General features: G+C 42.2%; 1 protein-coding gene across 3 annotated transcripts in view; it reads right to left on the bottom strand.

Annotated features, from left to right (window-relative positions):
• The window catches only part of MYO1D (myosin ID), a 275,272-nt gene that overhangs the window by 196,691 nt on the left and 59,219 nt on the right, over window positions 1-19,362 (bottom strand). Inside the window, exons 2-6 of one of the 3 annotated variants that reach the window (XM_063138455.1) lie at window positions 16,224-16,432; window positions 15,376-15,469; window positions 14,451-14,616; window positions 5,873-5,926; window positions 3,537-3,632 (exon numbers count right to left, since the gene is read on the bottom strand). In XM_063138455.1, coding sequence (XP_062994525.1) covers window positions 3,537-3,632; window positions 5,873-5,926; window positions 14,451-14,616; window positions 15,376-15,469; window positions 16,224-16,432 — 619 coding nt within the window. Of the gene's footprint in view, window positions 1-3,536; window positions 3,633-5,872; window positions 5,927-14,450; window positions 14,617-15,375; window positions 15,470-16,223; window positions 16,433-19,362 lie in introns of those variants that run through there. The other 2 variants (XM_063138456.1, XM_063138457.1) reach the window with 2 other exon arrangements.

Genomic DNA, 19,362 nt, shown 5'->3' with positions numbered 1-19,362 from the left:
CTACAGGCATCATCATACCATAGGTTACCCTTCTTCGGCCTCAAAATTTTCAAATGTCCTTTCCTTAGTAGCAGTGCTTCAATAGCCGCCGTGATCTGGGCGTAGCAATCTATTACTATGTCTGGTTCTTTAGAGGTGCACAAGATCTCAAGAAGATTGTATGATTGTGAAATACAATCATCATTGGCTGTCATCAAAGCGAGCCATTCAAATACGATATACAAAAGTATAATTACTGCCCCGGGAAAAGCCCCTTTATACTTAACTTCTGTTACCTCACATGAGTTGAGATGGTTATTTACCCGGTGCAGGTTAAACTCACTCCAGTTAATGGAGGTGAAAGCGCGTTACAGGACCCATCCACGCGCTAAAGCTGACTGCCCAGCCGGCTGCCCCAAAACTGAGGACATGACACACTTTCTAGTTGAGTGTCCAATGTATGTTGAGCTGAGGAAGCAATACCTTGTGCCCCTGATTCCCGGGTTCAACCACATGTCACCTAAAAATGTAACTCAGATATTATTGTTAGGCTCTAATCATTATATATCGTTCAGGACTGCAAAATTTGTACAGCGGGCGCTGGAGGTACGGAAGCTTCTGTTTGCCATATAGGATTAAATTTTACTAATCTGAGATTACTTGCGGGCCAGTACTGGTACTGCAATTGAGCCTACTATCAGTTTTATATTATTAGCTTGTATTATTCTTCTGATTGTGGTGAGATGGAGTATGGATATGCTATTATGTTATTATGTTGATATGTTATTTTGCTACTATTTTATTTGTTTGCGAATGGCCTAGTTGGCTAACAAGCAATAAAGATATATATAGATAGATAGATAGTTAGATAGATAGATAGATAGATGTTCTTTTTATTCCTTGCCCTATTTATTTTAATCCAGATGCTCTTGATGGGGCTCACAGTCTGATCCGCCTGTATTTCTGTGCAGGGATAGGTATTTTTAACATATAGTGCAACTCCACCTCCCTTTCTATTTCTTCTGTTCTTTTTGAACAAGTTATATCTTTCAATTGCTATATTCCAGTCATGGGAGTCATCCCACCAAGTTTCAGTTATACCTATCTAGTCGTATTTGCCTTCATGTAATAAGAGTCAAGTTCATTCTGTTTGTTTCCCATACTCTGGGCATTATTATACAGACATCAAAGACCATGTGTTTTATAGTCTGGCTTTGTTCCTATAAAGCCAGACTATACCTTGTCAACTTTCAGATTCGATTACTGTGATGCACTTTATATTGGGACTGCCCTTGAAGATGATTCAGAAACTTCAACTAGTACAGAATGCTGATGCTCATCTGTTCACATATCTTAAGATAACTGCACTTGCTGCCAATTCATTTCTAGGCCCAATCACAGTGCTAGTCTTGACCTTTAAAACCCCTGAATGGCTGAATTCCAAATATCTGAATCCAGAATATCTCAGGGAATATCTTCTCCAAGATTAACATGCCTCGCCCCCACCATGTGTATAGGAAAATCCAGAAGACCTTTGTCATCTCGAGATTAGGTTTGATATGCAACTATCCTCCCCAATGCTAACTCCCTGTGAGAGAGACATTCTCCTTTAGCTACACTTAAGTATATTTGTTGCATTGTAAGCTGACTGTACTATGTAATGCAACTAAGGAGTTAAAACTCCTTACAATCTAATGTCAGTCCTTTAAAATGTAAGTAAAAGTTTTATCTACTGGCAGGTGGCATTTCTTGGCATGCTTCCCAAAACTGCTAGCTTTGATCTATGAGATAGATCAAGGCATGAGACAGTCTCATGCTGGTATTGGGGTCAAGACAGTTGTTCTTTTGATAGAACACTGATAAGAAGTGAGAACATTAGAGTTCCCACAGTCACGTGACGGCCAGTAGACGCTAGCTAGGACTATAAATACAGCTCCCCTGGCATCTGTAAGACGGAACTTCGCCACTGACCCAGCTGCAGTAAAGGGTGCTGTGGACTTGATTGGCCAGCACATGGAGTCTCCTCCTTGTCTTTTGGAGTTCCCAACAACTGAATGGGGAAGTTTAAGATGTCTTGCTTAGCTTTGCTTTTAGCCTTATCTATGTATTGATATTTAGTCTGCTAGATGAATAAAAGCTTTGGACTTTTAACCACTTGTGCTGTAATTGCTTCTGAAATCCAAACCTTAATTAATTGGCAAAACACCATGGCACTTAAGATCTACTAATGAGGCCCTGCTGATGGTGCCATCATAAGGAGAGAAGCAATATCATTTTTGTTGCAGCCCCAAAAGTTTGAAATGCCAGCAGCAGCCACCTGTCTTGGCTGAATTGTATAGATTCCTCCCTCTATATAATACAGGAGTATACAATAAAAAGTTCTATCAGATTTTTAAATGCTCCTAAGAAAAAACGGTAGCTCAAAATGTCCAGGGCATTCGGTTTTCACAATGTGTCCTGGAGTATCTGCTGCTTCTCTCTTTGTTTTGTTGACAGTATCAAGCAAGCATTGTGGCAGCTTTCATCCCAGAAAGTTGAGCAGATAAAAGGAGGCCTTTGGAAAATTTCAAAATTTTAAGTGCTATGTGCACTGGAAGACAGATCAGAAGGAAGCAAGAATTAGACAGAAGGGTATAGACTCCCACTTGCAACTAGTTTGCTAAATGCCACTGAAGGAAAGATGTTTGCTAAAGTCCAACCCCTCAGCTTTTCACCTGCTAGAAGTTCCTTTCACATCCCTGTTCTCCCATATCCCTCTCCTTGTCTCTGTGTTGACAGCCAGGGCCACAGAGCAGTCCTCCTGCTGTCAAGGGGCAACTCCTGCCTAGGCCCTCGTTTCGACAGGCAGGCCCATGCTCCAGGAGTAGGCATGGACTTCTCTGCTGTGGAGCAAGCGCTTCTACTCCTGACACATGTCCCAGACTCCCACCCCAGAATATATGGTCCCCTTCCCTCCCATGCTTCAGGAAGCCTTAACCATTTTTAACCTTTCCCCTGCCCCCAGTCACCCAATATGCTTATCCATTTAAACACTTGTTCTTTTTTAGTGTTTTTAAGCTAAAACATTTGGCTTGTTAAACATGCTCTGGGCAAGTATACTGGTTGACCCAGAGTGGCTGGTCCAGTAAGCTTCTGAACTTGATCCAGTTTGGAAGTTTTCATGTCTGTACAAAAGTGAATGAGTGCATATCCAAAGCAGGCTCGCTGCTCAAGTGACATATGTCCGTTTTCACCCAATCCTAGTTACAATGTAAGCAAAGCAACTCTGAATGATGCTAGTTCCAACAAATAAAACCTTCTGCCAAACCAAACTGAATGTTTCCCAATGTCATTTCATAAACAAAGTGATTATGATCAACATAGAAATGTATCAATTTTCTACTGAGCAACAAGAACCATCACATGTACTCTAAATAGCAGCACATTTTCACAATAATGCATAAGTTCTGGCTGGGCACCAACCACATTGACTGACACGAATCAGTACAGTTGATCATGCCTTTGCTCAAGAATGCCAAGAAAAACACAGACTCCTGATAGGCAGGTAAGAGCCTCACCTTTAATTGCGCTGCAGCACCAATATAGCCATACACAGACAAATCCTTATGCAGATGTAAAGAACGTAGAAGTTGCTCAGAACCTCCTTGGAGTAGCTGAGGAGAGTATTGGAGTCAATTATTGAAATAAACTGCTTCCTTTTTGTTTGCATACTATTCATATCATTATCAATATTATTATTAACACTTACAAAATCCCTCAAATATTCTATACACTCTCAAGACGAGATAGCCCCTGTCCTCAGGCTCACAATCTACTAGACATGATACAAGCAGGAAAAAGGAATGGGAAGGAAAGACGAAAGCAAGCACTAGAGTAGCTGACCCTATACTGGGAGCAAGGTTGGTCTCCCCCTTGCCATGATGTCCTTCCTGGGAGGCAGGAGCTGCAACCTCCCAGTGGCATTTAAACTCAGCCATGTCCACTGGAATCAGTAATGCTCAATGACTTCACTGCTATTTCCTCTGTCTTTAGGATCTTCCACTTGGCATTTCAGCTAGGGCTTATTGGGATTACCACCACCACCACCACCACCAAAAAAGCCTGTCTCTCCTCTGCTGTCCTCTACTTCCCTGGCCAAAACTGAGATTTTGAGAGGGACAGTCTTAAACTAGAGGAGTGATTTTGTTTCCTCTTTGATCCATGGCTTCTGTTTTGCTCCACATTCAAGAACTTATTACCATATTTGAAATTAGCAACATTTCTCTTTTGGTCAGAATGGCTGGCCATCCTGAGGTTGCCGTGCCCTGTAAATGTGTACCCTGGGTCACTTGTTTCATCTGAACTAATTCAACTAAACCCTTCCTTGAATTTAGAGTTGAAGTTGAGGAGTGATGCTGACAAGGACAAGCTTTGGCAGAATCCATTCAGTTTCTAAAAGGTTAGACAGGGATGGTTTAGCAAGAAAATGTCCTACAATAGGTGAACAGAGCTGATAAAATCAATGATATTTTTTAAAAGATTTATTTTATTTAAATTGGATTTTTTAAAAAATAAATTAGGTTTTGAAATTTTCTTAAAACAATTAGTAAAAAAGAGCTTAGGTCAAAGATATCATAATGAATACTAATTATACAACTTCTAATTATATTCTATGAATATGGTAACAGATGTTTATGGAGATGGCAGATAACCCGATCAGTCCTGTCCTTCACTGTAGGTGGTGTACAGAAGTGCCTGCTCCCTCTCTTGCTCACTTTCGTGCTCTTTTGCTCTCATTATCTCAGCGTTTCTCCCTCAAAGTATTGCTTCTTTCTAAGTGCAAAGCTAAAGAAGGTCAATGAACAGAGAATTTGGGGAGAGTACATCTGAACAAGGTGAAGGAGGTGAAGTTTGGAGGAGTCTGGATATAAATGCAAGGGATAGAGGAGGGGAATAGGAAGTGAAATCAAAAGTGAACAGAAACTATGCAAGCAGTCCTGACTCCTGAGGAAACTTCTGTAGCATGTATTCTCCATTTTAGAAGGGAAATGCCTAGCACCAGGCCATAAAAGAGACCCCATTTGAGAATATATTATTTCTGTACCTATTGTGGTTGAAACTGCCTACATTTAATTTTTAAAAGAACTTTACATGTTTTGTTAATGTTGTTTGTTTAAGAAGAAAACAAACCAGAATAATAAACAATCTTATCAGCACAATTTAAAAGCCTGTTTGGTGGTGGCTTCTGGCACATGACAAAAATACCATGATTAATTGAACACTTGGTTCATCACAAGTTATTCTGCTGTAGTACTAAAATGACCAAATTATCATCTCATTTTTGATTAAAATTAATCTGAAAACAATTCAGAATAATTGCTTAGTGTGTACCTACCTTCTAATGAAACCTACATATCTGAATATGTATTAAGGTTATATTAAACAATAATGTACTTCTACTAAAAACAATGATTAAATAGAATCTTCCTCACCTTCAGAGATGTGATTTAAATCATGATATAAATCAATTTTAATCATGAAGTATATGAAAACTATTTCCATCTGAACCAGTATTAACATCTCCTCCAACAAAACCCCCAGGCAGCATTAGATCTGGATGAGGGAGACTTGGAGAGCCTGCCTTTAAGCAGGGGGTTGAAATAAATGATTTGTAAGTTGCTTCTATGCCAACATGGCTGCACAAGCATGCCTGGTATACCTACCTACCTCTTATTAAGCACACAAAGTACACCATACATAATTTAGGGAATATAGTATGACACAGAGTCTCAGGAGTATTAGACAGGCAATGAGGGGTGTTGCAAAGGGCAACCAATTCCGCTGAATGTAGAGGCTACCTCTCACAAGGCTCCTTGTTCCACATCTGCATACTGAGAAAGTAACAACTCCTCACCTGGTAGAAGGAGTGAAAACTCCGCTCTCCTGGCTGCTGCACAATCACCCGTGACTGGAGAGAAAAAATGAGGGAGGGCAAAATCATCTTACAAAATACATTTGATCCCCAGCGTATCTTAAGTTTCTCTACAAAGATATTATTAGCAGGATTTTGGATGGCTCAGAATAGAATCCCTGAGTGAGAATCATTTACATAAATTTAAATAAAATTAAAATTTAAGTAAATTCTTACTTAAGCTTTCCAAATTTGAATAACAGATTGGGGCTGCTGCTGGTGTACCACCCACCGTGCTGTCCAGCAACCTTCCTGACCGAGCTGGCGAGCTCCAATTTGGGACTTCATGGCCTCCATGACAACCATGGGGCTGTCTCAGTTTGTCATCGGCCCAAGACATAAAGCAGGACAAACCCTTGATTTGGTTTTTACTCCAAGCTGTGAGGTGAGTAATCTGAAAATGGCAGGTGGAGTGTTAAAGTAACCCCATTGACATGGTCGGACCATTTTCCTGTGAAATTTGAATTTACAGCATTACTTCCCTCCTGCAGGGGTTGAGGCCCCATTCAGATGGTCCACCCCAGGAGACTGATGGAATCCGATGCATTTCTGGGTGCTCTTGGGTATTTTCCAGTAGTGAAAGCTGGTGATCCAACCAAGGCCCTAGTCTCACTGTGGAACAGTAAGATGTGGAGGGCTATCGACTGGATTGCGTCTCAGTGCCCTCTCCAGTGCTGTGGAGCCTGCTCAGCTCCCTGGGGAGCTATGGTCAATGAAACAGGCTGGATGTTGGCTAGAGCACAAATGGCAGAAGACTCAAAGTGAGGATGACCAAGCAAGCTTTAGAGCAAATAAACGTATCTATTGCATAGCAGTGCGGGCAGCAAAGAAGTCTTAGTTGCTGCCTCTATTGAATCAAGCAGCTATCCAGCAGAGCTCTTTTGAGTGGTCCGGGGGGCTGTTAATATTTGCCCCAGCAAATGGGGCCCTGGTCCCCTCTAGAGCCCATTGTAACCATTTGGACATCACTCTTTTAGGCCAAACTCATTTGTCTCCGCAACGAACTTGACATTCATAGAATCATAGAATAGCAGAGTTGGAAGGGGCCTACAAGGCCATTGAGTCCAAACCCCTGCTCAATGCAGAAATCCACCCTAAAGCATCCCTGACTGAGGGTTGTCCAGCTGCCTCTTGAAGGCCTCTAGTGTGGGAGAGACCACAACCTCACCAGGCAACTGATTCCATTGTCGTACTGCTCTAACAGTCAGGAAGTTTTTCCTGATGTCCAGCTATTGCACTAACATTGTTGTTAGTGCAGTTCTAGTTGAGGTGTCTGGTGCCACAGTTTCCCTGATTTGGGGGAATCAACTTCAGTTGCTGCAACTTGATGACATGGACAAGGTATTTGCAGCAATGCAACTGACCATGTGCCCTCTTGATCCTTGCCATTCCTGGCTAATAAAAGCAGCCAGGGGGATATGATCAGGTAGGTGAATACTTTTCTATGGGAAAGGGCAATCCCTGATATCCTTAAGCAGCCAGTGCTGCAGCCACTCCTGAAGAAGGCCACTCTGGACCCAATGGAATTAGACAACTACTGCCCAGTTGCAAAAGCCCTTTCTTAAGGAAAGTACCAGAGTAGGTCACGGCAGAACAACTGCAGGCACTCTGGGAGGATACGGATTATCTAGACCCATTCCAGCCTGAATTTCAACTTGATTAAAGGATTTAATCAGCACTGGTCCTCCTGATGGATGACCTTTATCAAGAGAGGAACAGGGGGAATGCAACGCTGTTAATTCTGCTTGATATCTCATTGACTTTGATACCATTGACCTTGGTATCCTCCTGAACTGACTCCATGGGATGGGCACTGGAGTCACTGTGTTACTGTGGTTCCAGGCCTATCTGTGGGGCCGATTTCAGAGATTAGATAACGATTCCTCAGCCTCTTGGCAATTGAGCTATGGGGTTCTGCAGGCTACCATCTTGTTCCGATGTTGTTTAATATCTATACGAAACACATTGTGGGATTTGCAGGTGGTACATTGTGGGATTTGGAGCAGTGTGGCATCACTATGCTGATGACACACAGCTCTATCTCTCTGTGACATCTGAATCAGGTCATAGAATCATAGAATCATAGAATAGCAGAGTTGGAAGGGGCCTACAAGGCCATCTAGTCCAACCCCCTGCTCAATGCAGGAATCCACCCTAAAGCATCCCTGACAGATGCTTGTCCAGCTGCCTCTTGAAGGCCTCTAGGGTGGGAGAGCCCACAACCTCCATAGGTAATTGATTCCATTGTCGCACTGCTCTAACAGTCAGGAAGTTTTTCCTGATGTCCAGCTGGAATCTGGCTTCCTTTAACTTGAGTCCATTATTCCGTGTCCTGCACTCTAGGAGGATCGAGAAGAGATCCTGGCCCTCCTCCGTGTGACAACCTTTCAAATATTTGAAGAGTGCTATCATGTCTCCCCTCAATCTTCTCTTCTCTAGGCTAAACATGCCCAGTTCTTTCAGTCTCTCTTCACAGGGCTTTGTTTCCAAACCCCTGATCATCCTGGTTGCCCTCCTCTGAACACGCTCCAACTTGTCTGCGTCCTTCTTGAATTGTGCAGCCCAGAACTGGACGCAATACTCTAGATGAGGCCTAACCAGGGCCGAATAGAGAGGAACCAGTACCTCACGTGATTTGGAACCTATACTTCTATTAATGCAGCCCAAACTAGCATTTGCCTTTCTTGCAGCCATATCGCACTGTTGGCTCATATTCAGCTTGCAATCTACAACAATTCCAAGATCCTTCTCGTTTGTCGTATTGCTGAGCCAAATATCCCCAATCTTGTAACTGTGCCTTTGGTTTCTATTTCCTAAATGTAGAACTTGGCATTTATCCCTATTAAATTTCATTCTGTTGTTTTCAGCCCAGCACTCCAGCCTATCAAGATCCCTTTGAAGTTTGTTTCTGTCTTCCAGGGTATTAGCTATCCCACCCAATTTTGTGTCATCTGCAAATTTGATCAGCGTTCCCTGCACCTCCTCGTCCAAATCATTAATAAAAATGTTGAAGAGCACTGGGCCAAGGACTGAGTCCTGCGGTACCCCACTCGTTGCCTCTCCCCAGTTTGAGAAGGTTCCATTGATAAGTATTCTTTGAGTCCGATTCTGTAGCCAGCTGTGGATCCACCTAATAGTTGTTCCATCTAGCCCACTTTGAGCTAGTTTGTTAATCAGAATGTCATGTGGTACTTTGTCAAAAGCTTTTCTGAAGTCAAGATATATGACGTCCACAGCGTTCCCACGGTCCACAAGGGAGGTTACCTTATCAAAAAATGAGATCAAATTTGTCTGACAGGACTTGTTCTTGACAAATCCATGTTGGCTTCTAGTTATCACCGCATTGATTTCAAGGTGTTTACAGATTGACTTCTTTATAATCTGCTCCAGAATTTTCCCAGGGATGGATGTCAGACTGACTGGTCTGTAGTTCCCAGGTTCTTCCTTTTTACCCTTTTTGAAGATAGGGACAACGTTAGCCCTCCTCCAGTCGTCCGGCACCTCACCCGTCTTCCATGATTTTGCAAAGATAATAGACAAAGGTTCTGAGAGTTCTTCCGCTAGCTCCTTCATTACTCTTGGATGCAGTTCATCGGGCCCTGGAGATTTGAACTCATTCAAGGAAATTAGGTGTTCTTTGACCATTTGTTTATCAATCTCTAACTGTAATCCTGCCCCCTCAACTTCTACTTCACTTTTTCCAGGGGGGTCATAGACCCGCTTTTGGGAGAAGACTGAGGCAAAGTAGGAATTGAGCACTTCAGCCTTTTCTTTGTCATCTGTTATCAATTTGCCATCCTCATTAAGCAGTTGAACCACCATTTCTTTCCTCTGTCTTTTACTACTCACATATCTGAAGAAAGCCTTTTTATTGCTTTTAGCATCCCTCGCTAATCTCAGCTCATTCTGAGCTTTAGCCTTCCTGACGCCATTTCGGCACTTCTGCGCCACTTGTCTGTACTCTTCTTTTGTAGCCTGGCCTTCCTTCCACTTCCTATATGTATCCCTTTTTGTTTTCAGGTCATCTCTAAGCTTTTTGTGGAGCCACATTGGTTTCCTCTGTTGTCTTCTATCTTTTCTCCTTGTTGGAATTGTTTGTAACTGTGCCTTTAAAATTTCCTTTTTTAAATACTCCCACCCATCCTGCACTCCTTTTCTCATTAGGCTCATTTGCCATGGGACCTTACTTATCATAGTTCTGAGTTTATTAAAATCAGCTTTGCTAAAATCCAGAGTACGTGTATGGCTACACTCAACTTTTGTCTCCTTCATAATCAAGAATTCAAGTATGATGTGGTCACTTTCCCCCAGAGTTCCCGTAACTGCCACTTTATCCACTAAGTCATCCCTATTGGTCAATATCAAGTCAAGGATTGCCGATCCTCTAGTTCCTTCCTCCACTTTCTGTAGGAGAAAGTTATCACCCACAAATGTCAGGAATTTCTTGGAGGGGCCACTTTTGGCAGTATTGGTCTCCCAACAGATATCAGGGTAATTGAAGTCCCCCATCACTACTACATCACACTTCCTTGAAACACTGGCAATTTGTTTCTCAAAAGTTTCGTCCTCGTCTTCTCCTTGATTGGGTGGTCGGTAGTAGACTCAGATTATCATGTTCTTTTTATTCCTTGCCCCATTTATTTTAATCCAGATGCTCTCGATGGGGCTCCCAGTCTGATCCGCCTGTATTTCTGTGCAGGGATAGGTATTTTTAACATATAGTGCAACTCCACCTCCCTTTCTATTTCTTCTGTTCTTTTTGAACAAGTTATATCCTTCAATTGCTATATTCCAGTCATGGGAGTCATCCCACCAAGTTTCAGTTATACCTATCAAGTCATATTTGCCTTCATGTAATAAGAGTTCAAGTTCGTTCTGTTTGTTTCCCATGCTCTGGGCATTAGTATATAGGCATCGAAGACCATGTGTTTTATAGTCTGGCTTTGTTCCTACATTGTTGCGGACACTATTTTGGGGCACTATTGGAGCTGTTCTCTGTACTGTGGTGCCTTGGCCTTCATCCATTGTTGCCTTGAAATTTACGTCTCCCGCCCCTGTAAGATTCAGTTTAAAGCCCTCCTGATCAAGTTCTTCATGCTGTGGCCAAAGCTGTGCAAGTCCTCAATCAGTGCCTAAACTCAGTAATGGGCTGGATGTGGGCCAATAAACTGAAATTTGCAAGACAGAAGCCCTGTGGGTGAGTGCTTCCTGTGTCTGGGAGATAGGGTCATTGACTGTTATGAATGGGATTGCACTCCCTCTGAAAGATCAGGTTCATAGACTGGTGGTACTCTAAGATCCATCACTGTTGCTAGAGCCCCAAGTAGCCATGGCGGTTCAGGGTGCCTTTTACTAGCTTCAGCTGGTTTGCCAGCTACAGCCTCTCCTGGACAGAGATCACTTGCCTATAATGGTGCAGGTGCTAGTAACTGCAATACAAGATTATTGCAATGCATTCTATGTGGGGCTACCCTTAAGGCTGCTCCAGAAGCCGCAACCAGTACAGAACATAGCAGCTTGGCTGTTGTCAGGAGCTTCCCCTTTTCAGCATGTAACTCCTTTGCTGAGGGAACTGCACTGGCTGTTGATTCTCCTTGATCTCTCAGTGGCTTTTGATACCATCGACCATGATATCCTTCTGGGATGACTGGCTGAGTTGTGAGTGGGAGGTACTGCATTGCAGTGGTTCTGCTCTTAGAAGGTGGTGTTTGGGGAACTTTGCTCAGCCCCGTAGATTCTCCAGTATAGGGTTCTGCAGGGGTCAGTCTTGTCCCCCATGCTGTTCAACATCTACATGAAATCGTTGAGTGTGGTCATCCAGAGTACTGGAGTGCATTGTCATCAGTACATTGATGACACACAGCTCTATTTCTCCTTTTCATTTTCATCAGGTGAAGCTGTGGATGTGCTGAACCGGTGCCTGGCTGCGACAATGGACTGGATGAGGGCTAATAAACTGAAACTCAATCTAGACAAGACTGAGATGCTGCTAGTGGGTGGTTCTTCTGACCGGATAGTGGGTGTTCAACCTGTTCTGGATGGGTTTGCACTCCCTCTGAAGGAGCAGGTTTGTAGCTTGGGCGTTCTCCTAGAACCATCTCTGTTCCTTGAGGCTCAGGTGGCCTCGGTGGCACAGAGTGCCTTCTACCAACTTCGGTTGGTGGCCCAGCTACCTAGCTTCAGTTGTCCATGCTCTGTTAACCTCCAAATTAGATTACAGCTCTATCTGGGGTTGCCTTTGAAGATAGTTCGAAAGCTGCAGCTTGTACAAAATGCAGTGGCCAGATTGTTAACTGGAACCAGAAGGTTTGAACATATGAGAATGATTCTGGCCCGCTTGCATTGGCTGCCTATACATTTCCGAGCCCAATTCAAGATGCTGGTTTTAACCTATAAAGCCCTACATGGCTTAGGACTACAATACCTGATGGAACGTCTCTCCCGACATGAACCTACCCATACACTACGCACAACATTTAAGGTCCTCCTCCAAGTGCCTACTCTGAGGGAAGCTCAGAGGATGGCAACAAGGGAGAGGGACTTTTCAGTGGTGGCCCCCCAATTATGGAATGATCTCCCCAACGAGGCTCACCTGGCACCAACATTGTTATTTTTTCGGTGCCAGGTTAAGACTTTTCTCTTCTCCCAGGCAGTTAACAACATATGCTAAGGTGTTTTTTTTAACTGACCCCAGAATAGTTGTTTTAAATGGATATTGCTGTTTATGCTTTTGGTGGTTTTAAATTTCTGTATATTTATTTTTAATGTTCACTGTTTTTAACTTTTGTAAACCACCCAGACAGGTTCAGCTATGGGGTGGTATATAAATATAATAAATAAATAAATAAATAAAATAGTGGTGGGATACGAAGAGATCCAGTGCTATTTAGCAGAATACAGTGATACTGATAGACCCAGGGAGAGCTTTCATCTCTCTGATGAATGTAATGTGCCACGGGTTAAAAGATGGCTTCTCTGCCAAAGGGTGGCTACAGGTGGCTATTGTTGGATCCTGGATTGGATCTAGTTTTACTTTTACCACTGTTTTACAAGTGCCTGGACGCCTGAAGAAATATGAAGAAGTCAGCAGAAATGTTTTTTCTAAATGTCAAGGCCTCAGCTGGACAATTACTGAATTATTGTCTGGAGATGTTTTTCAATTAGTCAAATAGTGATTCCCATGACTACAGTTTTTCTCTATATAAATGTCTGTGTTTTGTGTCCATTTTGATTATCCACTCCATCTGTAATGCTGCTGCTGTGTAGACTATTATGAATGTTTGTAAGTATGTGTGATGCTGTAACTAAGTTATTCAACTGCCAGTAAAAGGCTTTGTTTTTAACTAAGTAAAGGATCCTGAGCCTCATTTGTGTCTTTGCTGTGTTCTACGCTGAGAGCCGCTGCTAATTCTGCTTATCTCTGGAGTAGAGTTTAACTTCCAACAGGTTATGGGCCCAGAACCCAGAACCCAGAGACCCAGAGTCAGAGTTTTCTCTCAGCAAGGACCAGTGGGACCAGTGGATGGAACCTGCTAATTCTGCTTATCTCTGGAATAGAGTTTAACTTCCAACAGCTACATGCCAGATTTGCATTCCTTAATGGTGGACATCATATGCTAGCAGACGAAGGAAAAAACTTTCAACCATTAGAGCATCGAATGTAACCTATGACTCATTGAGATTGTGCACCTTAACTTGAAAATTGAATGTAACATAACTTGCTAATCCAGAACTGACCAATGGAAAGGTTAGAAAGAGACTAACACCCTCTTGTAGGGTACTAACATTGACTGCCGTCTGCTGATTGTCATTCGCAGCCTATATCTCCAGGTGAGATGTAACAGTGCTGGTCTAATGTCCTGGTCTATCACTACTACAATAGGGTTGAAACAGGGCTGTGTTTTAGCTCCCACTCTGTTTAATTTTTACATTAATTCCCTGGTGGAATGTCTAGCAGAGCAAAGAGCACAACCACCTAGAATCTTAAACAGACCCTTATCGATTTTGCTCTATGCGGACGATGTGGTGCTGTTGTCATTGACCAAATCAGGTTTGAGGAGATTGCTGAGGGCCTTGAAGGTGAAAGTGAACTACTGCAGATCAATTATGACAAAACAAAGGTTGTAGTTTTTTTTCCAGAAGAAGACTAAAATATAAATGGCAACTAAATGAACACCAAATCGAACAGGTGGCTTCGTATAAATATCTGGGAATAATATTTCATTCATCAGGAACGTGGAGGGTTCAATCTAAAACTGCCATCGCTAATGTGCAGAGGAGCATTAAGGCACTCCTCTCCTTTTTCTACAACAAAGGTGGGCAGCATATTCCCTCTGTTTATTTTTTGCTCCTCCTGGCAACAAAGCTTACTCTTATCCCAGGAACTCTCATCAGTTTTCTACTATGAATCCAGATGTACTCAATATGGTCAACTTTTCACTTTCATTAAAACAACAACAACCCTAAAATCCCCACTTTATGCATGAAAGTCCTCAGAAGTCTACATGGCAAATCAACTTACCTTTTCCAGCAAGTAATTATTGATGTGCCCACCTATTGGGTCTCCTTTAAAATCAAAGTTGATATCCATATATTTCCCAAATCGGCTGGAGTTATCATTGCGGTTGGTTTTGGCATTGCCAAAGGCCTCCAGAATACAGTTGGATTTCAGCAACATGTTCTTCACCCTTTAGAGAGCAGACAAGCACAAAAAAGCAAAGAAACAGGAAACCGGTTGTAGATGCTATGTATTTCTAACCATGTATAAGAACATGCTTTTTATGCAAGCAGCAAAATGGCCACACTAGGTATTTGCAGGATTAAGTAGGCATCGTGCATGCTCCCAAAATGCTGCTCATCAAAAAACTATCCCCAAGCACATAATTTAAATTGAGTACTGTAGGATACATCATTCTTTGTCTGCAACTATAGGCTGGTCCATTACAAATGTTTAGAAGATAAATACAAAAATAGTCTGATCAGTTCCATTATTAAAATGATAAAAGCTCCATCCCTCTCCCAACAAAAACAAAGTAGGACTCTCAGGCCTTGGTAGGCATCTGAGGGCTGGGAAATGCATAGCCACCATAGAGGCTATGCATATACCCTTGCTGCCATATACCCTTGCTGCCCAAACATGATATATTGATAGTACCATTTAGAAGATGCTCTTGGCCAATGGTAGAGATTGTAATAGGACACAGAGAAAGCAACCATGTCTCATACGCATAGGGCTCAAGACACTTTAAAACTAGCATTTTGAACTGTGCTTGCATACCAATAAATTAGGTAAGGGCAACAGTGCCCTGGGCTATCAGCATCACCCTAGTAAATCCAGCAGCAAGCTATTGCTGAAGCTTACAGATCATTATTCAAGGACAGTTTTATACACCATATTACATTCCAAATGTGTTAGCATTTGTCTCTCTCTCCAAGATGCCTTTTACCTTTCAACCTCAGCTCTCTGGCTTGGATTAGTAATGGCAGCAATGTACTGCATGATGTATTTGCTTGCTTCTGTTTTGCCTGCCCCACTCTCACCTGAGGACACACAGCAGAGAGGCATCATAAGCTACACATAAACCAACATGTTGCTGTAGCTATAAATAGGAGATGGATATTGAGCATCCAATACACATGGCGCTACAGACACTTGCAGTTTGCATTATCTCTCATTTCTTGCCTTTTTATTTTTTAAAGCAAGCTTGATGTTAATAACATACTTTCTGTGTCTACAGTCTCAAGTTCAATTTCTGGTTGAAATGCAACAGCTGGCAGAACTAGGCAAGAGCTTTATCTGAAATTCTAGAAAGTTGCTGCCAGTAAGTGGTAGGCTGTAGACTGTTAAGTTAAACAGAAAAGAAAAAAGAATTAGAGAAATAATTGAAAAAGGAACATACTACTTGTGGTATGTAATTCATCCCACTTTTGCCTGATAAACAAGTTTTGCAGGTTGAGTTTTGTTTCAAAAAACCCTGCAAAACGCATTTGACAGGGGCAGAAAAAATAAAACATGTGTGTGTGAGCCATGGGTAATGAACTCTGTCTCAAACAATTTCCAGCTCTTAAAAACATCTTATAACAAGACCTCTTCCCCACTAAAGTAACTGATTTCACACATTATTTTTCTCTCCAACTATTTTCATCCCCGAGCCCCCAAAATAGATGGAAATCTATGGCTCAACTACTTCAACCCATCACTAGAAGAAACAGCACAACTGCAGCCATGTTAACTGTGCTGTAAGTTTGAAACAGACGGAGTATTCCTCAAGTGCAGCAGGTTCCCCCAACACACCTGATATTACAATGCATGTGTCCTTCGATCGTCTCTTCATGGCCTTGTATGCAGCATCTGCAATGGCGAAAAGATGAGGGGGCCTCTCATACAGCTCCCGCCCTTTGTACTGCTCAATCATGTCACGTCCATAGATATTTAAGTTCTTGTAAGGGTTTACAGAAACTACCACTTCCCCAATAAACGTATAGATCCGTCCCTTTTCAAACCTAGGCAGGGTTAGATAAAGGAGAAAAACAATGGAGAAGGAGAAGAGGATTTTTTTAAAAGGCAGTTAACTCTGAACAGTGTATATGAAAGCTTCTGTATTTCACTCGAAGAACAAAAATATTTCACAGACTAACTGAAAGGTAATAATCTTTTAAGGAAAGTCAAGCTGGATCAGACCAAGGGTCCATCTAATCCAGTGCTCGACTCTCACAGTGGCCAACCAGTTGTCCACCAGGAACCCACAAGCAGAACACGAGTGCAGCAGCACTCTCCCACCATGTTCCCCAGCAACTGGTGGATATAGGCATACTGCCTCTGATACTGGAGGTAGTACGTAGCCATCAGGACTAGTATATTTAGTACATCAAGTACTATACACTGTATATGCCTATGCCTCCACGTTTCCATGAAATCACAGAAGCAGAATTAGCAATCCAGAGATTTATTTATTTAGTTAGTTATTAATTAATTACATTTCTATACCGCCCAATAGCCGGAGCTCTATTCCGCTTTCATTTTATAGGAAAAGTTTTTAGCCCTCATTACAGTTCCCGTGTCAGGCAGCAGAACCAGAGGAGCAGTGACTTGCACGCTCCTCCTCCGCCATCAGCACCACCAGGAGCTCCTTCCCCTCGCCACCTTGATAGAGCAAGGCAGCACTGCAGTGGGTATTCTGGAGAGCTCTGCTGACCATACACTCCTGCTGAGGCAAATGCTGCAGCAGGCGAAGAACTGGCAGGACTGTCTGGAACAGCTGCCAACCCAGTCTCACCCTGTGGAGACCTTCGGAGCAAACTAGAGAGAGGGTGGAGGTGCTCTACAGAGCAGCCGCCCGTCCCCTGTCTAACTCTGAGGATCCCACCAGAGCAAGACAGAGAGTGGGTAGGCGGGCTCTCTGGAGAGCTCCACTGGCTGCCCAGATGGTCATGCCCCCTTCCTCTTGGAGCATCCTCTTTTCCCCAATCACCAATCGTTTGGTGGTTTCCTAGGTTTTGTGAAGTATTTTCCCCATTTTACAAGGTTGAAATGCCTCTCCTTAATGCTTATTGATTGGCAGTAAGAGCTTTAAGCTTAAATATTCATTCATAGAAGCTTACAGGGATCAATAGACAGTCCCTGCCCTTTGGCTCACAATCTAAAAAGACAGGAGACACAAAGAAAGGGAGGGTGGAGCCGGGGTGGGTGGGGGGAAGCATAATGCTGCTGCTTGATTCAGTTGCCCATCTGGATGGGATTCTATCCATGGAACTCAGGTTTGCATTGATTCTTTTGTCCTTCTGGGCTGCCTTGTTCCTCTTTTGTTCTTCTCTTCTGCAGTTTCTCTTCTTTTGAGTTGAAATCTAATCTATTTCATCTCCTATCCACTCAGGGCAACATGTTTCCTTAATTGTTTTTAGAATGTTTATTTACCACTTCCCATTTTAAAAATTCTGACAACAAATTATAAAACAACACATCAATTATAAAAGCACAACAACATTTACAGAAGTTAATGGTTGGAATACACCATGGTAAACAAGTACGTTTTCAATAACTGTTAAAAGAACATGATCGCTGGCACCTGACAAATTGCAAACTAGAGAGAGGGCGGAAGGAGGGGCCACCACAGAGAAGGCCCATTGCTGTGCTGCTACTAGATAGGACTCCGCAGGATAGCCTGGAGAGACGATCTTTCAGGAATATTTATTATTTATTTATTTATTTATTACATTTTTATACCGCCCAATAGCCGAAGCTCTCTGGGCGGTTCACAAAAATTAAAACCACAGAAAAACACCAACAGGTTAAAACACAATTACGAAATACAGTATAAAAAGCACAACCAGGATAAAACCACACAGCAAAGTTGATATAAGATTAAAATACAGAGTTAAAACAGTAAAATTTAAATTTAAGTTAAAATTAAGTGTTAAAATACTGAGTGAATAAAAAGGTCTTCAGCTGGCGACGAAAGCAGTACAGTGTAGGCGCCAGGCGGACCTCTCTGGGGAGCTCGTTCCACAACCGGGGTGCCACAGCGGAGAAAGGAAGGAATGAACACTAATAAGAAGAGTTTGCCAGTATTGTTGATTTCAGGTAGGTTACCCAGTGTAATACTTTTAGTACAGTTTCAAATTCTTGGAATTGACACATTCCAAGTATCTCCTCTGCTTAACTTTTGTACGTTTTCTGTGTGGAAAGCTATTTAGAATTAGAAAGAACAGCATCCAAGTCCCCTCAAATCCCTACCAGGGATGGATACTTCATAATCCAGTCCCCACAATATACCCCCGTAAAAAATTTGAGGCCCAGAGATTTTCTCTGCTGATATATGATCTTGAGGTATTAGATTAACATAATTTCTTGGGTAGACATTCTGATTCTTGCGTGAAACTTTTTTAGGGGCTATTTTCAAAATGGCGGACAATTTTCTTTAGGTCACTAGTTTTCATCAACTACAGAAGTAACTACCTTGTGTTTGGTATCAAATTATAGGTTTTCAGGGTCAAGGAGTTCAAAGAATATGTTATTTTAATTGTCAGAGTACTCCTTCTGCCATATTCCACAATGGCGCTGAAATGTCTCATTTTCTCAACAAATCCGCATACAAATGTAATTTTGGCTTTAAGCTATAGGTTTTTTGGGTTGAGCAGGTCAACAATGACATTAATTTTGATGGAAAGACAGTCCTTCCACCATTTTAAAAAATGGCACCCAAGCTTCTATTGATATATGCAATCAGTCATTTTTCTATCTTGTCCAGAAGAATTCACTGATCTGTATCCCATGATGGGCATGTTCCATATGACAAAAGTAGCATTAAGGTGTGCAAGAAAATTCATAAGTGGAACTGGCATGGATGATGCCCTTACTGAAGCAGAAATTTTTAGCAGTAAAACTATCCAGTCAGTCCTGAATGGAAGTCATTATATTCGGTCTTTCCAAGGTA

Source organism: Elgaria multicarinata, chromosome 11 (genome assembly GCF_023053635.1).
Source record: "Elgaria multicarinata webbii isolate HBS135686 ecotype San Diego chromosome 11, rElgMul1.1.pri, whole genome shotgun sequence".
In the NCBI taxonomy this organism is placed as follows: domain Eukaryota; kingdom Metazoa; phylum Chordata; class Lepidosauria; order Squamata; family Anguidae; genus Elgaria; species Elgaria multicarinata.
The sequence above is the reverse complement of the archived record's forward strand: the minus strand, read 5'-3'. Positions and strand labels throughout refer to the sequence as shown.